Raw genomic sequence first — 18,951 nt, forward strand, 5'->3', positions numbered from 1 at the left:
GTTTGCCTTGGTTGTTAACAGCTCTAGTTCAGAAATGTCATCTCTCTGTTACAAAACTGTAATGATGTTGCTGTTCAGACTGTGTTCACTGCAAGCTAATAAATAGGTAGTCTCTAGCGGGTGATAAGTAAGACTTTTGGAAGTAAGAGAAAAAAGTTACATAGCACTTCAGAAACATCGAAAAATAAACATATGTATTACTCAGATGGATTTTGAGAGCTTTGTACAGCATACACATTGGTCTTATTCCACTAAAAACAATTATGACAATTCCCTGTGAATGAAGGTCTTGACAGAAGATTCCTGTTCAAGAGGATAGTTTAAATTTCATTCACTAAATGGGTGCAAAAATATCACAGAGAAGGAGCACACAGGAAGTTTGTTTTCTTTAGAAAATGCAGTCTTCAGATGATCAAGCACCTCCAACTACCCTCAGGTGTTTTTCACCCTAATCCTAAAGTACTTTTGAGACCATCTGACTGCTCAGTTGGAGAGAATTGCTGACTACATGGAAAGTTGCTCCCAAGGGTCTGGCTGTTGGTGAACCACTCCTGAAATGCAACAAGAGAATAGGCTTTTCCAGAGGGTGGCTGCAATGGAGTGGCTGGAAATCACGAGGACACACTACTTGTGCTTGAAAGGGAAAAAGACATCTTCGATAACCTGTCATTTTGCAATAATGTTGTGGCGTGACTTTTGGTGTTGTAGCTTTGCTGGGAAGCTTTTTGGATCAGTGACAGATTCTCCTCCTCGTGTGCTTCATACTGTTACGTCTGAGCACTTTGTGAGTATTCAAGCCAAAAGCGGACTGTTTGTAGCACTCGCTGCTGGTCCTGGGCTGAAGAGGGAGGAGTAGGAGGAGGTGATAGAAACGTGGGGCTGTGGGGAGGCAGGATGGGTTTGTGAAGCTGATTTTTTTTTCTAGAACAGGAAAAACAAAGGTTTCCAGTTACAGAAGATTCTGGAAATCGAGGTGAATGCTGAAGCTGAAAAAAAAAAATACCACGTTTTTTAAAACATTCTTGATGCCTGCCTAACAGTAATAATAGTAAAGAAACTCTGGCATTGAAGGCATAGCTAAGCTAGCCAGAGAGAAACATTGGTAAATGTGCTCAGGATCTGGCTATAGGAAGTATTTCTGGTTTCATTGCTATAATTTGGGAAGTATTTTTCACTGCAGTAGAATGACAGAAGAACAAAGTAGTGGTTGTTGTAGGCTACAGTCTTGTGTTGTCTTATCTTACTTAGTTTTTATGGCTGTTTAAGAGATTTCAGTAGGGGCTGGTCTAAGCAATTGTGATGCAATCAAAGAAAGTGTATTGAGATTCCTATAAGATGAATTTAACAGAAAATTTGTTGACGTCAGAGGGAATGTTGCATTGGTCACAACACTTCTCTCTTCCCATGTCAGGTTTTGCTGGGTTTTATTCCATTTGCAGTCATGTTGAAAATTTGTTTTGGATGTATTGGAGATATGTGCAAACTGTTTTTCAGAACATAACTTCTCTCAAGAGGGTATTAGGGCATTTTTGTGCTGCAAAAATATATGTCAAGGAGAAGCATTAGAGGAATCCCTATTTAACTTCTTTGCAGATCTTCTGGCTTTAGAGAGGTGCTGTAGTTGAGTATTTTCTGATAAGGTTGAAGCTGCTCTGAATTTCAGATTTTTTTTTTTTTTTTGAGATGTAAATAAAAAAGAGGCGACTTCAGGCTACTTCACTCTCCACTGTTTTGACTGAGACAGAAGTTCTGCAAATGTTTAAACTTTGAATTGATTGACGTAAATCGTTCATGCTGAACTGTTCAGGAAGGTGCTACAAAATATATTCTTTCTTCATCAAAGTTCTGAAAAATCTATTCAGTGCTTTGCCAGTAAGACTGGTGTTCCCTTTTAAATTACTCTCCTAACTGTACTTCTGATATAAATGTGAGCAAAAGAAAAATAAGAAGGTTAATAGCAGCTCTTTGTCTAATCAGGGCAAATAGGGAAAACATGGAGTGATAAACCAAAACAACAGGCTCCCAGTGTAGGGAATGTATAGATTGTATTGAATGTATAGATACTTTCAGTAAGTTCTTCAGAAACCCTGGAGGAGTCTTAATTTTTTTTTTTTTTGGTTCCTCATGGTAACTCTTTGAATGATTATATTTGTTTGGTCTTTTCCAGGCAATTTTACAGCTCATTTGGGAAGAAAATTATGAAGGTGTAATAGTTGCGTATGCTTCTTTCCTGAAAGTATTTTTTAAAACTTTTGTCTTCTGATTTTAGTATAAAGGATATCCACCTAACTATTTTCCCTTTCTCTAAGACAACAAAATAATTCTGTCCTGTTTTACAAGATATTATAATACTTCATCTGAATAATATATTAGAATGTCATTGTCTAGATTATTCACTTTAGAACAACAAAAAGCAAGCTTCTTTTTAATTATCAATGATTACACAGGTAAAATGAATATTTAGAATATAATTTTATTTAAGATTAATTTTATTCATAAAGGTAAGTATGTCTGCATTGGAATTATTCATGATAGACTCCCTTTATAGTCAGTGTTGACCTAGGTAATAGATCTAGTCAGAATAATTAATGGAGGTGACAGCACAATTAGTTTTATTCTGAAGTTGACCCTAAAATATTTTGAATTAATTGTGGGCCAGAAGTGCCTGTTTCTTTCCATTGATTATAAAGGGAATCTAAGAGGACTGCATCAACTGTAGTTGTCTGCATTGTAGATCACTAGAGCTGAAAAGATTAATCTCATCCTAGAATATGCTATCATGTAAAATTGAATAGTAAGCACCTACAAAGCCGTAAATTGAACATTTCACAGCTTTACAGTATCGGGCATGAATGCTACTTGTGGGAGATAACTGTTTGTGCTATAGTGTTAAATGTTTCACTTTTGTGGTCTGCTGTGAATGATCGGTGCAATGTTTGGATCCGTCCAAGCCTGAGCGCTGGTGTTTATCTGAATGTTTTGTTGTCGTTCCACTCAGCTGCTGAAAAATACCCAGGTTTTGGCTCTGTAAGACCCTTCTCAGATTAATTATTTTATATGGTTATGAGGCTTTGTCACCTACTAAGTGCTTATTCAATATGAAATATTGAAGGGAGTTTTTGATCTGATGTAGGAGAATAGTATATGAAGAACATGCTCTGACCAGGTTTTGTGGGAGTGTTTATAAAGAAGCAAGAGGGCTGTGAGTGAATTGAAATGCCCGTGACTTCAGTAGCAGAGCATGTGACTGGATGGTAGAAAATAGTCGTTTATAAGTTCATTTCATGATACCCAGTGTCAAGAGCAGTCAAGAGGATGGAGGAATGATAAAATTAGGAAGCCTTTAAAACTGAGTAATTTCTTACACTGAATCGTCACTGGAAAAAACTGCTAAAGACGTAAAACCGGGGGGGGGGGCAACTGCAGTCATGGAGCAGCAGCAGTAGTTTGCTGGGTTTCTCTAAGTCTCTCACCCAGTTGGGCACTGCCTTCTACAGTACAGCTAAGGCAGGCTGAAAAACTCAAACCCTTATCTGACTTACACCCTTGTTTTTTTTTTCCCTAAGGCTCAAATTCTCTTTTAAAAACAGTTGTCACTAACTAAATGTGTGGCTTCCCAAGGTGGCTTCCCTGGTGCTCCTCATGTCTTCCCCACAAAATACAAAACAGTGGGTAGGCTTTATCTTAATAGTAGTCTGACCTACAAAGTCTGACCTACAAGCAAAGCTCAAGTGCCAGTCAGCTGCTGTTTTCAGCTCTTAAAGCTGACCTTTTTCTCACTGCTTTCTGATTATTTTAACCTTAATAGGTTGAATATATGGGATACCTACGGAGTTCATTGGTCACAACACAGCCTTGCTCTCCAGTTACAGGTGCCATTGTTGGGTGTCTTAAGTTATTGCTTCTACTTGCTACTAGGTTTCCTGCACCCTTTAGAAAAGTGGGAACCTTTGGTTGCAGTGCTCTTCTCGGCACATGTCTAGACACTGTTGAAGTGCTCTTACTGAAATGATCATCTATTCCCCACTTTGTTCTTATTTTTCTTTCCTTGGAAATCAGATAACTGCAGAATAAGATCGCTTTGTTAGTGACTTTTAAAGATTTCTTATTCTGCGTTGTCTATTCTCCTTAGTAGAACCCTGTGATTGTTTTACTACAGGCAAAGTAAAATTATATTTGGGTTGTAGAGGAGTACAGCTTTGGTCCTTACCAGCCAGGATAACTGAATCTTTATTCCAACTGATTTTGTTACCAGGTAGAGTTCGTTACTCTGTCGAGTTGATTGGTAACTGCTGAATCATTGTGTCAAATGACATAACTTCACCCTGGGGTTAGAGGCTCACGTGGCTTCCTTACCGGAGAGATCTGTGGGCTTGGTAGTTACCGGAATAATGACTGAGAGACTTGCAGTTTCTCATAAACAGAAGTAAATTTATCAGAAATAATTCATTAACTTTTATAGCTAAATGCAATATCCAGCTGAAATATTTGGTGACATTGTATATGAACCCAGTTTTCCTTTTGGCCAAAATATAGACTGTGGATTATTTGATTTTTTTAAAATTTGTAATTTTTTTTCAATTTAGATGTAATAAAATTACTTCATTGAGACATTTAAGGAAAATAAAAATTAGTGTCATTAAAGATCAAGCAACATACAGATTGAAAGGATTTTTCTGGAGGGAGGGATAGGGAAAGATGAGACAATCTCCATAATACATTCATAGGTTTTAAGAAATAGAAAGAATAGAAATGATGCAGAGCCTGTTAGTATTTGCTGTGTAATTTCATCATTATTGCTATATAAATAATATCAACACTAGATGTCATACACTGCTAGGTGATTTACAAGCTGATATGCAGATAATGGGCCCTGCACAGGAATACAAAGCTGTGTGTTTAAATGGAGAAAGTGAACCCACTCATTAGTAGTTTCATGCTTATTATTTCATCAGACGTTTGAAACCAATCTAAACATAATAGTCTGACAGTTATCTGAGAAGAGAATTCAGTGTGGATAGCCTTTTTGAAAGAAACTGTGTTCAAATGAGGGATTTGGAGAGAAGGCTGGGAAGATGACACCTAAGTTCAAGAATTGGTTCTAGCAGTAAAGAAATGTATAGAAGAAAGGGACAGAGTTGAAAATCACACATATTTTGCATTACAGAAGACATTTAGTCACAAAAGCTGCTGGTAAGCAGCCAGCTCCTGTGGAAGCTGCTTCTAATTTGGCACTCGGCTCTTTTTCTTTTGAAACCTCACTCAGAATATTGAAATAAAAGCCAAAAGTGGCATGGGATTATGGAAACAGTATTACTGACTGTCCAAGGGAAGGCCAAGCACAAGTTGCTCGTAAATAAATATAATAGTTTTTTGGTTAAGGATAACTTAGGGGTGTTGTTGATGCTTCTTTCCATCAGGAATGGTTTAATTCTGTGGTTTGATGCTGCTGTTCCTCCTAGCAGGCATAGGAACCAAATATAAAGCATGATTTTTTTGGCTCACAGTATAACAAATGTAAGGATTAACCAAGTTTTGTGTTCCTCACTTTTAGTGTACTCTGTCTTTGGATCTGTGCTCCACGGTTCAATTGTATCCCTTTGCCACTCCTGCACATTGTCCATCTTGGATTTTTTTGTGTTGTACCAAGCCAAAGATTACTATCTATCTACAGAAGGTCATACTTAATCATATTAGCTGACACAAAACCATTAAAGAAAAGAAACTTTTCAACCTATTTGCATATTTTTAGTGAAGAGTATAGCAAGTTCTTTATTGATGTATATTTGCATAACAGCTTTCTTAGGTGTCTTTAGGTGATGGGCTACTATGTTAACATGAGTCAGCCCAGAACTGGAACTCAGACTCAGGTGCTGACCTACCTTTAATCACTTTAGTTGTCTTTTGGAAACGAACTATTTGGGGAAACCGTAGGTGAAGTGACAGCAATACAGTGAAAAAGATTGTAAGGCTTTTTAGAGCCAGTTTAGGAGAGAGTGAAGTCAGTGCTTGTGTTGTAGGCAGAATTTTTGTACTGAACATTACAATAAGTCCATCAGTGAAGTAGGCCCAGAAGACCATATGTTGTCAGAGTCAAAGATTTGCATTTGAGCCTTAGATTGCACTAAGTAAAAGACATGATTCATATGTGTCATCGTCTGGACTTCATTCTCAAAGCGGTGGTTTTCTCTGAAAATGCAGAAATTGTTTGAGTAGTCAGGAAATGGATTTAACCCATTTTGCCAGATGTGCTGTACTTAGTAGGAGTCATATGGATGGGAACAAATGGGAGGCATTTCAGTTTAGGAAAAATACAGCTTTGGAGGCCAGAGTGGAGTACTTGACGTAAGGGAGCTTGAAATGTCTGTGAAGCCTTCAAATTTTGGAAGGAAGAATTAGCTCTTCACAGACTTCCATCAGCAGTGGAGATGGTATCATGGATGACCTCTCACATGCTTCCTTTGCTGTTAGCCCAAATAATCACTGGTATAACCTCACTTCTCACTATAGCAGATTACTAGTATTTATGGGAGTTCTAGTAGTGTTAGTGACGGTTCTTAGGCAAGGAGGCAGATGAATTTAAGGCTTACAAAGTCAGGGTAATAGTTTGTATTTTTTCTTTGATAAATGGTTAATGATCTGTCAGCAGATTCTTTATCTTGGAATAGAAATAGTTGCTATCTTCTGCCCAGTTTTTTGCTGCATGCAGGAGATTCTTGGGCTGTAAGAGAAGCTTAAGAATCTTAGTGAAACAGAGAAGAAAGTGTAAGTACTAATAAAGAATTTTCTAGCACTATGTAATGAATAAAAATATCAATACTTACTTTTACTAGATGTGGCTTTCAACATGAGGTAGATAATATTACTTTTCACAAAATTATTTAAACCAGATCATACAGCTGTCAGTAACGACTAAAAATATTCCTTCCAGTGCTTGCTAGTACACTGCAGTTGTTTTGTTATAGTACATTTGGGGGAAAAAGGACTTTGAGTTAATGAAATAACCATGATTATGCAAGGTTTAATGCACCAGTATTGACCTACTGTGTTGGAAGCTGAATGATTCAATAATTGTATGAATTAATTCATTGCATATGAGTTTTAAATTACTGCGTAACAGGGCTTGGCTATTCTGTGTGTTGTGGTAACTCATGGCTTACCCATACTTCTCTTAATGCTCAGAAAGATATGAGCTTTAGGTTTATGCCTGCACTGGCGTTTGCAGTGTAACTTTTTTAATAGAAAGCTGGACTTAGAAGGGCTATCTAACCCAAGGACCAGAGGGGATGGTTTGAAAGGCAGCCCTGTGCAGATCAGTTTACCTTGTTGCTGCAGCTCACCTTTTTCTAGTACCTTACTTGTCTTACTTAACAGTACACTTTGCTGTGTCATTTCTATAGTACATGTAAGTGCTTTGCAGGCAAAAATCAGTAAGTTTCACTGTCTTTGAGCAGGTTCATACTTGCTTTAGTCTCCGGTTGTCAGAACTACCTTTATAATTTCATTTTACACTAGTTTTGACTTTTTTTTTATTTTTCTGTACTTAGGTACATTTTCATATGTTTTTTATATGCATACATGTGTGTACATATGTGTACCTATAAATATATAGCATTTGTTTAGAGAGGCAAAGAGACTGTAAATACGGCCATTTTCATGCTCCAAGCATGAAAGATTTTATTAAAACCTGAAGAAATGGTTGTGTTGATGTTAGTATCCCAGAATGAGGGAATGTGCCAGTTGTTTATTATTCAAGTTCACAAGCTTGTGATCTTGAGTCTCTTGCTGCTTTTCTGCAAATACAGATAGTAGTAGGTGTGAATGTTACAGCCCTTTCTTTTTTGTCACTTTTTTCAACACTTTTTTCATGCTTTTGTCACCTCAAGTTTGGATTCTGCAAAGAGCTACAGCTTGAAGCAAAATCTGGAAACTGCAAGTAGAGTAAAGTCTGGCTGCCTTGTGATTAAGTGCTTTTTCCCACAGGCAATGCATATTTTCATTCTAGCAGTACATTTCCAGGCAAAATATAGCTTTTTATACCTCTGAAGTGGAGCAAATTGCAGGGGTCTAGAGCATTGCTCTGTGAAAGTCTTACGCACCAAATACCACTGGTAAAAATGGAGCCCTGTCAAATAATGAATTTGTGGATGGAAAATGTATTCGTTTACCGTTTTTTTGGACATTAGTCATGTTCTCTGAACTTAAAAGTCATGGGTTCAGCTGGGCTTTTCAGTGTTGGCTTGATTTCCCCTTGGACTGAAGAGCTGATCCTTTGACTTTTGGAAGAGATTAAGGAGAGAAAAAGAGGGAATACTGTGGCACTTTGAAGCCCCTTTTTGTGTCCAGAGTGAGGTGCTGGTTGCCTTTGGCAGCTCTGGTGTTCATCACACCCGTTTATGAGGCACAGATGTTGAGTGACAAGCAAGGAGAACAAGCAATCAAAACTAATTTTTCCCCAAGCCCAACAGTGTTCTTTACAAATGCCACAAAATTCTTCTCGGAAATTTGCCTATGCTTCTTACTGAAGTTTTCAACATATTTAGAAATGGTTGGACAATTTTTTAGCAGATAACTTTGACAGAAGGGCAAATGTTGAGTTTAGGCAAGGGAATAGCCTTCTAGGGAAGGTTCTTGGATTTATCTCTTGGAAAAAAATAATCTGCTGATACTTCTTGCTGTGGGGGTTGAAAATCTGCCTTGCTGATAAACTTACTTGAGTAGGGATATTCTCTGTGCTATGAAGCGAGAGTAAAACAGTGCAATGACACTTTTAAAGATTTAAATCCTCCCTAGAGCTTTTCATCATTTGGTTAATACAGGAAAGTGCCTTTCTATTTGTTTAAGAGCAGAGAATCTGCAAGCAGGCAGGACGTAAGCACTACCGATTTTAGATTAGGATATACATAACTTCTTACAACAAGGGTTTTATTGTTTTTTTCCCAAGACCTTAATTTTATGGTGGAAAAAAAATTATACCAATAGTTACTTACTACTAAAGCTACCTTTTGAACTGTTTTTTAACCCTTTGGAGAGAAGTTTTGGGCTTAAAAAGGGATACTGGTTTGACAGCCTTCAAATTCTACTTTTATGCAAAGAGTTTCAGCCTAGGGCAGAAGCATCTCATCACCGAACTGTTAAGTATAAGATGAAATATCTACCTCGAGCTGAGAGAGAGAATTTGTATCCATTCAGCACTAGCATCTTCTACAAAGATTCTTTTATAAACCTACATTAATCTTAGTAATGGAAAACTAATAAGTTACAGCATATAGTCAGTCGAATAGGCATGAAATCCCTATATCTTGGGATTATTAAAGAAAATTTTGGCAGAGTTGTTGGGAAAAATATAGTAAGTTTTTTAAAAAAAATAAAGGGGGGGAGATGAATATAGGCAGGATGGTCTCTTTAACTGATGCAACTCAGTTAACCTTGCTGTTATGTTAGCAGAGATTATGAACATTTTTGTGTGTGTGTAGAATACTGTTTTGTATGAAGAAGTGTCTGATTTATGGCTTTTACGGGTCACCACAAAAATGTTGTGCTATTCTGAAATCAGATGCCCTGTAACCTGATTCAGGAGTGAATTATGTGCTTTAAAATACCACAGCATGGAATTCCAGTGATGATGAAGAGCTAAATATTGAAAACAGAAAGGTACATTATAATATTATCAAGCCTAGAAGATAATGATAAGATAGCTAAAGGTACTAGAGAAACTTCGTCTAGTTTGGGAGGAGACAATGAAGGTCTTGCAATTAAAACAACTCGAACCCTGGTCCGGTGTAATACAGAAACCAGAGGTAGTTCTTCACTGAATTTTAAAGTAACATTTCATTTTGAGTTAGAGAAGTAGCAGGAATCAGTATGTTCAATATAAAGCCATTCGAAGTGGGAGGAAAAGATGTGGTTAATGAATACTCTGAGGACTCTCCTGACATTCAAAATATGCAGGTCTAATTTGTTCAGCCGTCTAGCATGTTACATGGTCTAAGCGCAAACTTGGAAATAGCGTTCAGACACTTGATGTGAAAGACAAAGTCCACCCTCTTTGCAATACTGAATTGCTTCTGTTAACTTCATACTGTGAGCTTGGTGCTATGCCTTTGTGCCTTTTGAAGCCTCTAATCTCGATCCTTCCTCAGTGTTCAGGGATTCCTGCTGAACGCTTCTGCACAGAAACTGGTACTTTTGCCACCATACTGCAGTCCACTGTAGTGATTGCAGAAAGGCTCTGTCCCCTTCTTTACCACCCTTTCTTCTCTACTCATTCCACAGCTAATTTGAAGGTAGCAGATGTCTGCTACTTTCACAAACTTTATGTTACAGGCCAGGTAAAAATAGCCAGGCCTACTGACTCCAACATCAGTGTTAACCAGTTTTAAAAACTACTGGAAAAGGAGCCATGCATGATGTCTTTTGCAGTCTTTAGCCACTGCCTCTTTCTTCCTAGTGCTATGATCTCTGGTTTGTTTTTTTTTTTTTTCTTAAGGAAGATGCAAGAGTTTTGGGATGGAACATGAGGAGACACATGCATAGTAAATGCCATGGGTAGGAGGTAATAATAAAATTTAAAAAAAACCAACTTCTATTTAATCTTGACTTAAGGACTGTGAATTGAAAAATGAGCAACTTTATGTTTTTCCGTTCATACTACAGTTTACAAATGCATTGAAGGCTAAGTTGAGGTGGTCTTTACCTGAAGTAAAAATATAACAAAAGAAATTGTAAAAGGGAGCTAACAGAAGAAAAGATACTGTTGTATCATAAAACAGATTTTATTGTAAAAGTAGAGAAACTCAGATTTTAGTGACTCTCCAAAGTTAGATCTCACAAAGACCAAGATGACTTAGATTTAGCCTTGTATTTTCTATACGCAGATTTTGCTGTGGGTACTTGCAAAATCTCCTATGTAAGGCATCTAGCATTCTCATATCTAAGTGCCTCTATAGAACGCGTCTCCTTGTCCCTCAATAAGTTATATTTTTCTCCTTTCTCTCTTCCTCGCTCCCTTCCTCCCTCCCTCCCCTCTCTCTCCTCCCTCTCCTTCCCCTCCTTCTGTCTTTCTGTTCTTTCCCACCTTCCTTCCCCTCCTTTCTTTCTGTCTCTGGTTTCATACTATCTAAAGCTAACTCAAACAAGCAAATTCATTTTGGATAATGTTTGATACTTCAGTTAGTCTTATCATTTCATGTAACCGTCTGTGAAGCATTTTGCCTGGGTTGCTAAATCCCTTTCCTCACAAAAAAAAACCCAAACCAAACAACACAAAACCCAAGTAAACAAAATGTGCTAGAACTTTTTTGGCAACATCTTTAATCTCAAGTTTGGCATTATCATATTTCTTAACAAATGCATCTATCATGTCAGCTATCATGGACTGAGAGAGAGATTTCTCTAAGGAACATTTTTGCTGCCAAAATAGGGCAACATAGAGGAAACTGTTTTGGTTTTATCTTTTCCTCTGAATACTTTGTTGCCACTTCTTTAAAAGAACAGTATTTTAGTAATGTTTTTTTTCCAACTCAAACTGCTCAGAGATTTTTTAGAGGGAAGAAGGGACAAAAATACGGCTGACCAAATGGCTGTCATCAAGACATCCTTCCACCGCAGAACCAGATCAACTGTGGCTAAATTTTTATACTGAAATACTTGTCCAGTCTGTTTTCAATAATTTCCAAAAGGAAAATTCCACACCCACTCTGTAGAGCCTCTTTCTTTATTAATAAAAATAGTTTCAGGATTATTCTTTGCCCTGAAAAAAACATGGGTGAACTCCTGAGAGAGAGAGGAAGGACTTCGATGTAGCACCTGGTGGGATGTATTCAGGGACAAGGAAAAGGGGAAGTGACATTTAGACTTATAATGGTAACATAAGGCAATAACTGAGGGTAAATAATGCTTTCTTTTGTCAGTTTGATTACTGAGTTGTTCTGCTCTCCGCTGTTCACCAAGAGCAATGTGGTCTGATTTTGTATTTAGATAGTGCCTGCCTTCAGGGGGCTGAGCCGCCTGTTTCAAACTGAAAGTGATTGGAACTGTTTTTAATCAGTCCTAGGGGTGAGAGCAGGGAGCGTGGAAGCTGGTCCCTGTATTGACTTAATGAGGATTCCAGAATAACTGTTTTTTCATACCTGCAAACTTTTCAGAGTCAGGGAACAGCCTGGAGAGGGGATGAACAGCGAGTTCTGCTGGTTTTATGTGTGAGGGGGCTTATGAGAACAGTGCAACTGTTTCTGCAATGACTACTTGAACATATGTGCCATGCTTCTGATCTAACCTGGTATTACCTCTCCGGGAACTGTCCTTCCTACCTTCACATGGAGTTCTTTCACCATTGCTGTCTCTCTGACCCCAGTGCTACAACGAGACAGTCTTTCTTTTCTGCCATTTCCTACCATTCACCCTCCTGTAAGAAAAAAAAATATTGTTTTAGTGTACCTCAAAAGGCTAAAGCCTTTTATAGGATTCATAGGGTTTGTATGCTGTCTCAGTTATTCCATTTCAGCATTTGATTGTAACTTGTGTAATTCCTTGCTGACAAGAAGCAGCAGAAAGCTGTGTTTTCTCAGGAGCTGTCAGGAATTAAAGTTGTGATTCAGTTTGTTGTTTCCCTTTCATTCCTAAGCTGATCCTTTTTGCCGGTGTAGTTTATTACCCACGTTGAACTGCCTCTAAAACATTCAAGAGAAGACTTAAATTCTTGCCAGCCTCTGTCATCTGCATAGGTGAAGGTTTGCATTATGTTGCACTTCCATATATTCTGGAGTGAGAAAGCAAATAGAGTCTTTCCTCAATGCATGCAGTGCTAGCAGGAAAAGTATTTCATATTGCCTTGACACCTGACTAAAGATACGGGGAAGAAGAATGATTTTTTAGGAAGTTTGCTCTAGCATTATCTATTTGCAAGCTACCAAGTGTGCTACTATTCAGGACACAGAGTATAAAAAAGAAATTATCTATTTCATCATTCTTGTTGCTTAATAACATTTATTGCAATAAAATACAAAATCGTAGAACAAACTTTGCCAACTAAAATTTATGTCACACATTGACAAAGTAATTATATATGGGACTTAATGATATTTTAGTAATTCATCCTGATCTTGGCTATGACTCCTAAGAGAAATGGAGGAGAGCTGTCCAGTAGTAATTATCTGTTAAGAATATTTATCACTCACGTGGCTAATCAAAATGTTGGCAAGAAGAAAAGAGAGCTGTCATAACAGACCCTTCCCATTTCACAGTAATGAGTAATGAGTGGAATTGTGTGTTAATTATTTTTCTTCTTTTTTTTTTCCTCCTTGCAGAACTTTCCTTTTTGTTAGAGACGGTAACCCAAATAAACGGAATGTGCACAATGAGACATCTATGCACTTACTGTGTATGGGACCTCAGATCATGATCTCGGAAGGAGCTCTCCATCCTCGCCTGACACGACCCTCAGAAGATGACTGCAGAAGAGCAGATTGTCTGCAAATGATCCTGAAGTGGAAGGGAGCAAAGCTGGATGAAGGACAATATGAACGAGCAGCCATTGATGCTGTTGATAACAAAAAAAATACACCTTTGCACTATGCTGCTGCCTCAGGGATGAAAACCTGTGTCGAGGTAAAAGTTGATACGTAATCAGAAGTCTGTGTACTGGTATTAGTAAATGACATGCACAATGTTTCACAAAGCTGTTTCGGGGGAAAAGAATCTGATATAGAATATTGAATTAACCATTTAATTCTATTTTTCATTAATTGGAAAAATGACAAAGATAAACATACACTGTCTATAGAGAACACTGGAAAAATAGATTATATATACATTAACTTCCTGACATAAACTCAACACAAAGAAGACTCATAGGCTTATAAAAATTGGAAATAATTACAAGACTGTAACACCGGAGCAAAAGCTTTAAAGGTAGGCATAGGCATACCTGTATGTGTAAAGAGAAGTGAAAGAACTGCCTGAGAGAAAATTAGAGCTCTTTTTATTCTGCTCTTGCTGAGACTGAGAAACACTGTCCATGTTTTAAGAACAGGTTCGATGTCTTTAATTTACAGTGCCTGGCTTTTTTAGAGGATGCCATACATCTGTGCCAGCATTCTTCAATATAATTACCTTTTTGCACATGAAAAATTACTTTAATGCTTGTGAATGCAGCGGATAGTAATGAGTAATTGGGAATCATAATGACTTTGAAAGTCTCCCATCAAATTTATTTTTAAACTATACCAAGTAATGTGGACTAGTATTTAATTATGTTGGTAATTTAATTTAAAGAAAACAAGAACGTTTTCAAAAACAGCTAACATTTTCATAAGACTGTCTATTATAACATCAAGATTTATATTTTGAATGGTAATGATTAGTTCAGAGTTCAGCATTTATATGTAAAATTTAGGTTATTTTGCTACTGTGTATAACTTTATTGAGACTACACTTCACTCGTAAACTTAGTATTATCAGCAAAGTTTATGGCCTCATTAGTCACCTGCTTTTCTAGATAACTTCTGCATATCTTAAACAGTTAGGTTCCAGCACCTGTGGGACTTCTCTGGCAACCCCTCTCTGCAGTAAAAACTGATGCTCTCCCACTACTTTCCTGATTTTCTCTGGAGATATTTTTACTATTGGTATTACTTTTACCACCTTCTAATCTTGTACCATGACAGATTTAAGGAATACATTGCATATTGTAATAAATAGTTCAGAAATTTTATATTTGAGTTCCATTAGGACTCACAAATAAATAGCAACTGGTGCGGGGGGTATTTATATTAGTATTTGGTTTATTGGTTGTTCTCTTGTGCTGAGACACTAATTTGAAACAGACTTTCTTTTGTGTGCTTCATAAGGCATGTGTGGTACATCCACAAAGGGTCTGGATTCCAATGATTCATATCACTTTTCTGCTTTATGTTATTTGAGATTGCTTTTGCACTTTGGCCCATGACCGACTTTGCAAACACATTGATAGATTTACTGTGTGATGTTTTAAAATTATTTATTCTGAGTTGTTATGCACTTAGCATACTATTCAAAAAAAACATTCAGACCCTTCTTTATTGTGATTTTACATTTACCTTGTCCAGACTTTCTTCCTTACATTTTCTTCATCTGGAGACAACGTCAGCTTCTTATTTCCTGTACAATTCTGTCCCCTTGTTCTACCTACACAGATTCCTCTGCTGTTTCTAGATTTTTTTTTCCACTCTTTTATTTGGTACCACTTTTTGAAAGTAGGCAGTGGATTATTTGTCTTCTTTCTGCTTCTGCAAGAATAGGTAAGCTAAGTACATGTTGGAAATTGTTATTGAGTGGTTCTTTGATGGTAACATTTTGAATTAGGTCTTGTAGACTACTTTGGACAAAGTCAGGAGATGCTTTTCCACTCATGTTTGCTAACTAGTTTGTCTATTATTCAGTCACTTATGGAGTCTGAGATTTTAATTTAAGCATCATGTATTAGCATAGCGTTTTCTCAATACACCTGGGAGACACAGTGACTGAAGTTCCCTTTATTTTTGTGGTTTCTGCCCTTACAGCATTTCTGTTCTTGGTTGGCATGTCGCTTTTAGTGTTACAGTTTTGGTCAGATAGTCACCAAAGCTTTTTCTGTTAAGTCCTGAATTGTATTCCACTGGGTTTCTCTTGTATTTGTTGATAGAGTTAGTTTATTTATCTCTGGGTTTGGTGGAGGTTTTTTTAAGAAAAAGGTAAATAGCACCACACTTCCAATACTGTGAACTTCTCTGTGATTCTTACATAGTATGTTCTGTGGTATTACTTTGTTACACTGATTGTATTCTGTCAAGTTTCCAGATAAGTCTGAAAATTCTCATTTAAAATTTGTCATTTCAATTCTCCAGCCTTAGCTGTGCACCATCTTGAACTGGATGGTCTTCCTTATCATCTGGTTTTTCATCAGTCTGCTCTTTAAAAGCTCAAATAGTGTCTTTTAATTTCCAATAGCCAGCACTTTTTTCATTCTGTTAGTATAAAGATCATCTTTCCTAGTTTTCTGAGCTTCTGATGAATGGAAACTCAGTTCCTTATGCCATTTTCTTTGCTGTAACTTAAGCCTCTGTTTCTGTGGTCCCTTACTCAGTACTGAGAGGAGTTAAGAGGATGCTGCTGTTAGATGCTGATATTTAACCTCCAGTATCACAGCCTAAATCTTTCCCCTATACCTTCTCTCTTCTGTGCTCCATGCTAGCAGTTTGTCTTCAACGTGTCCCTGGAAATTATTTACACACTTAGTGATTTCCACCAGGAGAATCGGGCTTTAGCTCTTTGAACAAAATTGGTGAAAAACACTCACATAAAATGATTTGACATGAGAATGATTGCTTCTGGTAAATTGTAGGCAGAAGAAAAGTTTAGTAAAAGTTCAGTAATCAGTTTCCAACATATTTCAATTTCTGGTATTAACAAGCTTGCTTACTCACATTTGTGAAATATTGTCTGTTACCCTGGTTTGTAAAGTACTTACAGTTGGACCCGTATCAATATATACTGAAAAAAAAAAAAAAAGAACAATTACGTTATCCACAGAAAGTCTTATTTCTTTGTTTTCTGTCTCTCTACACTTGAGAACTCCAGGTGACTTAGACTTCAGATTTACAAGGGATTTGAGCAAGAAGTCTTCTGCCTCAGTCATTCTGCCTTCACGCCCCAAATGGGGCTATACAGTGCTATTAGAGGTAGACACAGTTGTTCAAAAGTTTCAGTTTCAAGACCATGAAGCAAATGGGCTCACACAGTAAAATCCAGGCAGACTATAATGTTGGAAAGAATCACAGTCGCTGCGGAGTGAACTGTGGTTCTGGAGCTGGGCTGCCGCTTTTAACTGCAGACTGTAAAATCAATTGGTTTTAAACTCACCAAGAAAGTTCATGGTTTGTGTTTCTTCACAAATTATCGTTCTATTTCTCACTGTCTGTGATATGATTCATTAGACGAATCCAGCTACTAGACTGCTGGTTCCCCATTTAATTATAAACTGGGTTATCTTATCATGACAATACATTCAGTTCAATTGACTAAATCATCTCAGACTCTTAATTTGCTTTCAGTTTGTCTTTGAAGAAGAATTTACAGTCTGATCCACATGGATTGCTATTTGCCAAAGTTTGGACACAGTTATGTAGTCTAACTAGTCATGGTTTCTACATTAGAAACGTAGAGTACACCCCCAAGTTCAAACTTCATCATGTGCCCTACCATAGGGTAGAAGACCTTGGATCCTAAGATTAGTATCTGAGATATTGGAAGTCCTCCAGTGTAGTCTGTAGTCCTTCTAACTCCTTCAACAGGAACAGGATTATGAACAGGAACACTACATTATGAAAAGCCCAAAAGGAATTTAATAATGATCTCTTTGTTCCTGGAAGTATTGGAGGATTAAAATTCTTAACAAAACAAAAAGAGATTAAAAACTGAATTGCCGAATCCTCAAGTCGTCTTCCCTCTCTCCAGTAAACTGAAGGTTACGTAGAACCCCAGGACCGCCTTTTGCCCAGTTTTGTGGTGGTTACTCTCACTTCAGAGCGGCATTCCTCTTTGTCTCCTTCTTTTTCCATAACTTTTCAGGAAAAACCCAGCCTTGTATCTTCCCCTGCCCCCACCGTAACCACATAAAGAAAGGAAAAAACATAGGCCCTTGTGGGTGAACCACCTACTAGGTGATTTGTTCAGAGCTGATAGTCAAATGTGCTGTCTTGATACTTCTCCGATACTTCTCCATTCACGTGTTAAATTTCTCGTCTGAGCAGAACAGCTGTGGAGCCCATTGCTAAAGATAGTTTGGGCAAAGTTAATGTATTTACCTCAAAGTACTGAATAGAAAAAAGACTTAACTTTCATGCTGAATAGATTTGATTTTATGCAGATATATTCCACTCTGTCACAGCACATTTGGCATATTAAATGGCATTTTTGTGATTGTTTAAATTATTAATGTGATTATTTAAATTATTAATGTCCTTTAAATTACTTAAGAGACACAAACTTTTTTAACAGTGCTTCCAGAGAAATATGGCATCATTATTAAAAACTTGATTTGCACATTCCTCATCTCGCAGATTAGATTTTGAGCTGCACAGGTCTATGGAGTGTTCTTTCAAGTATATTTATTATTTTTCTTCCTCAGAAGGTGTCTCAGTTGCCTCAGTTAAATTTCTGCTAGAGTTTAAAATACACACGCAGAATGTGAATCTCAAGTTAACTAAGTTTTGACAATGTTAAGTTTAAATAGAACAAGGTAGCTATAGGCTGGGTATCTTGATAGTTATCCTAGTATTATCTTTATTTCTGCCTGATACTCTGCTATGAAGATAAAATATGGTGTCATACTTAATGACACTAATATCTTCTTGACTCAATCTTATTATTACAGTGGTTTGTGGGGTGTTGGTGTTTGAATTTCTTTTTATTTTGGAGAATGTGGGAAAGGTTTCCAGAGAATCTACAAGAGTGATTCCAGGTTTGTAAAACACATTCTGTGTTTTACAGTGACAGGTGAAGGAAACACAGTCTGCTGAAGAGAAAAGTAAGAAGTGACAGATCATGGTCTAAAAGGTTTATATGAAGAACACAGCATTTTGAGAAATTCTTTTTTGGTTATTTTTTTTTTTTTCTAGAAGTGTAAAAATTAGAAGCTGAGTTTTTAAATATCCTGGCTAAAAACAGGTTAGTGTTGTTACAGCCATCATGGTCTGAAGACAAGATAATGTTAATTGGTTTTAGTTTTATTTAGAAATAAGATGAATCACTTTAGTAGTGAATGATTGTCCTGGGTGCCCCATCATTAGAAGTTAGCACGTGTTGCAAAAATGTCATAATAAATCAGCAAAATGGTCCACTGTTGGCCTTAAATATCTGTGGCATTTGTTGTCCTTGCTTATGTCAGATCAGTTTATAGCAGGAGGCAAGGCTGGCAAGGTAATGAGAGCAGCA

At 37.2% G+C, this 18,951-nt stretch overlaps 1 protein-coding gene across 1 annotated transcript in view; it reads left to right on the plus strand.

Moving 5' to 3' along the window:
* The window catches only part of ANKIB1 (ankyrin repeat and IBR domain containing 1), a 97,514-nt gene that overhangs the window by 41,002 nt on the left and 37,561 nt on the right, over positions 1 to 18,951 (plus strand). The window contains exon 3 of the mRNA XM_082478995.1: positions 13,308 to 13,608. Within this exon, the coding sequence (XP_082335121.1) occupies positions 13,308 to 13,608 (301 nt within the window). The remainder of the gene's footprint in view (positions 1 to 13,307; positions 13,609 to 18,951) is intronic.

Source organism: Vanellus vanellus (assembly GCF_965231255.1).
Source record: "Vanellus vanellus genome assembly, chromosome: 2".
NCBI classification, from domain to species: Eukaryota; Metazoa; Chordata; class Aves; order Charadriiformes; family Charadriidae; genus Vanellus; species Vanellus vanellus.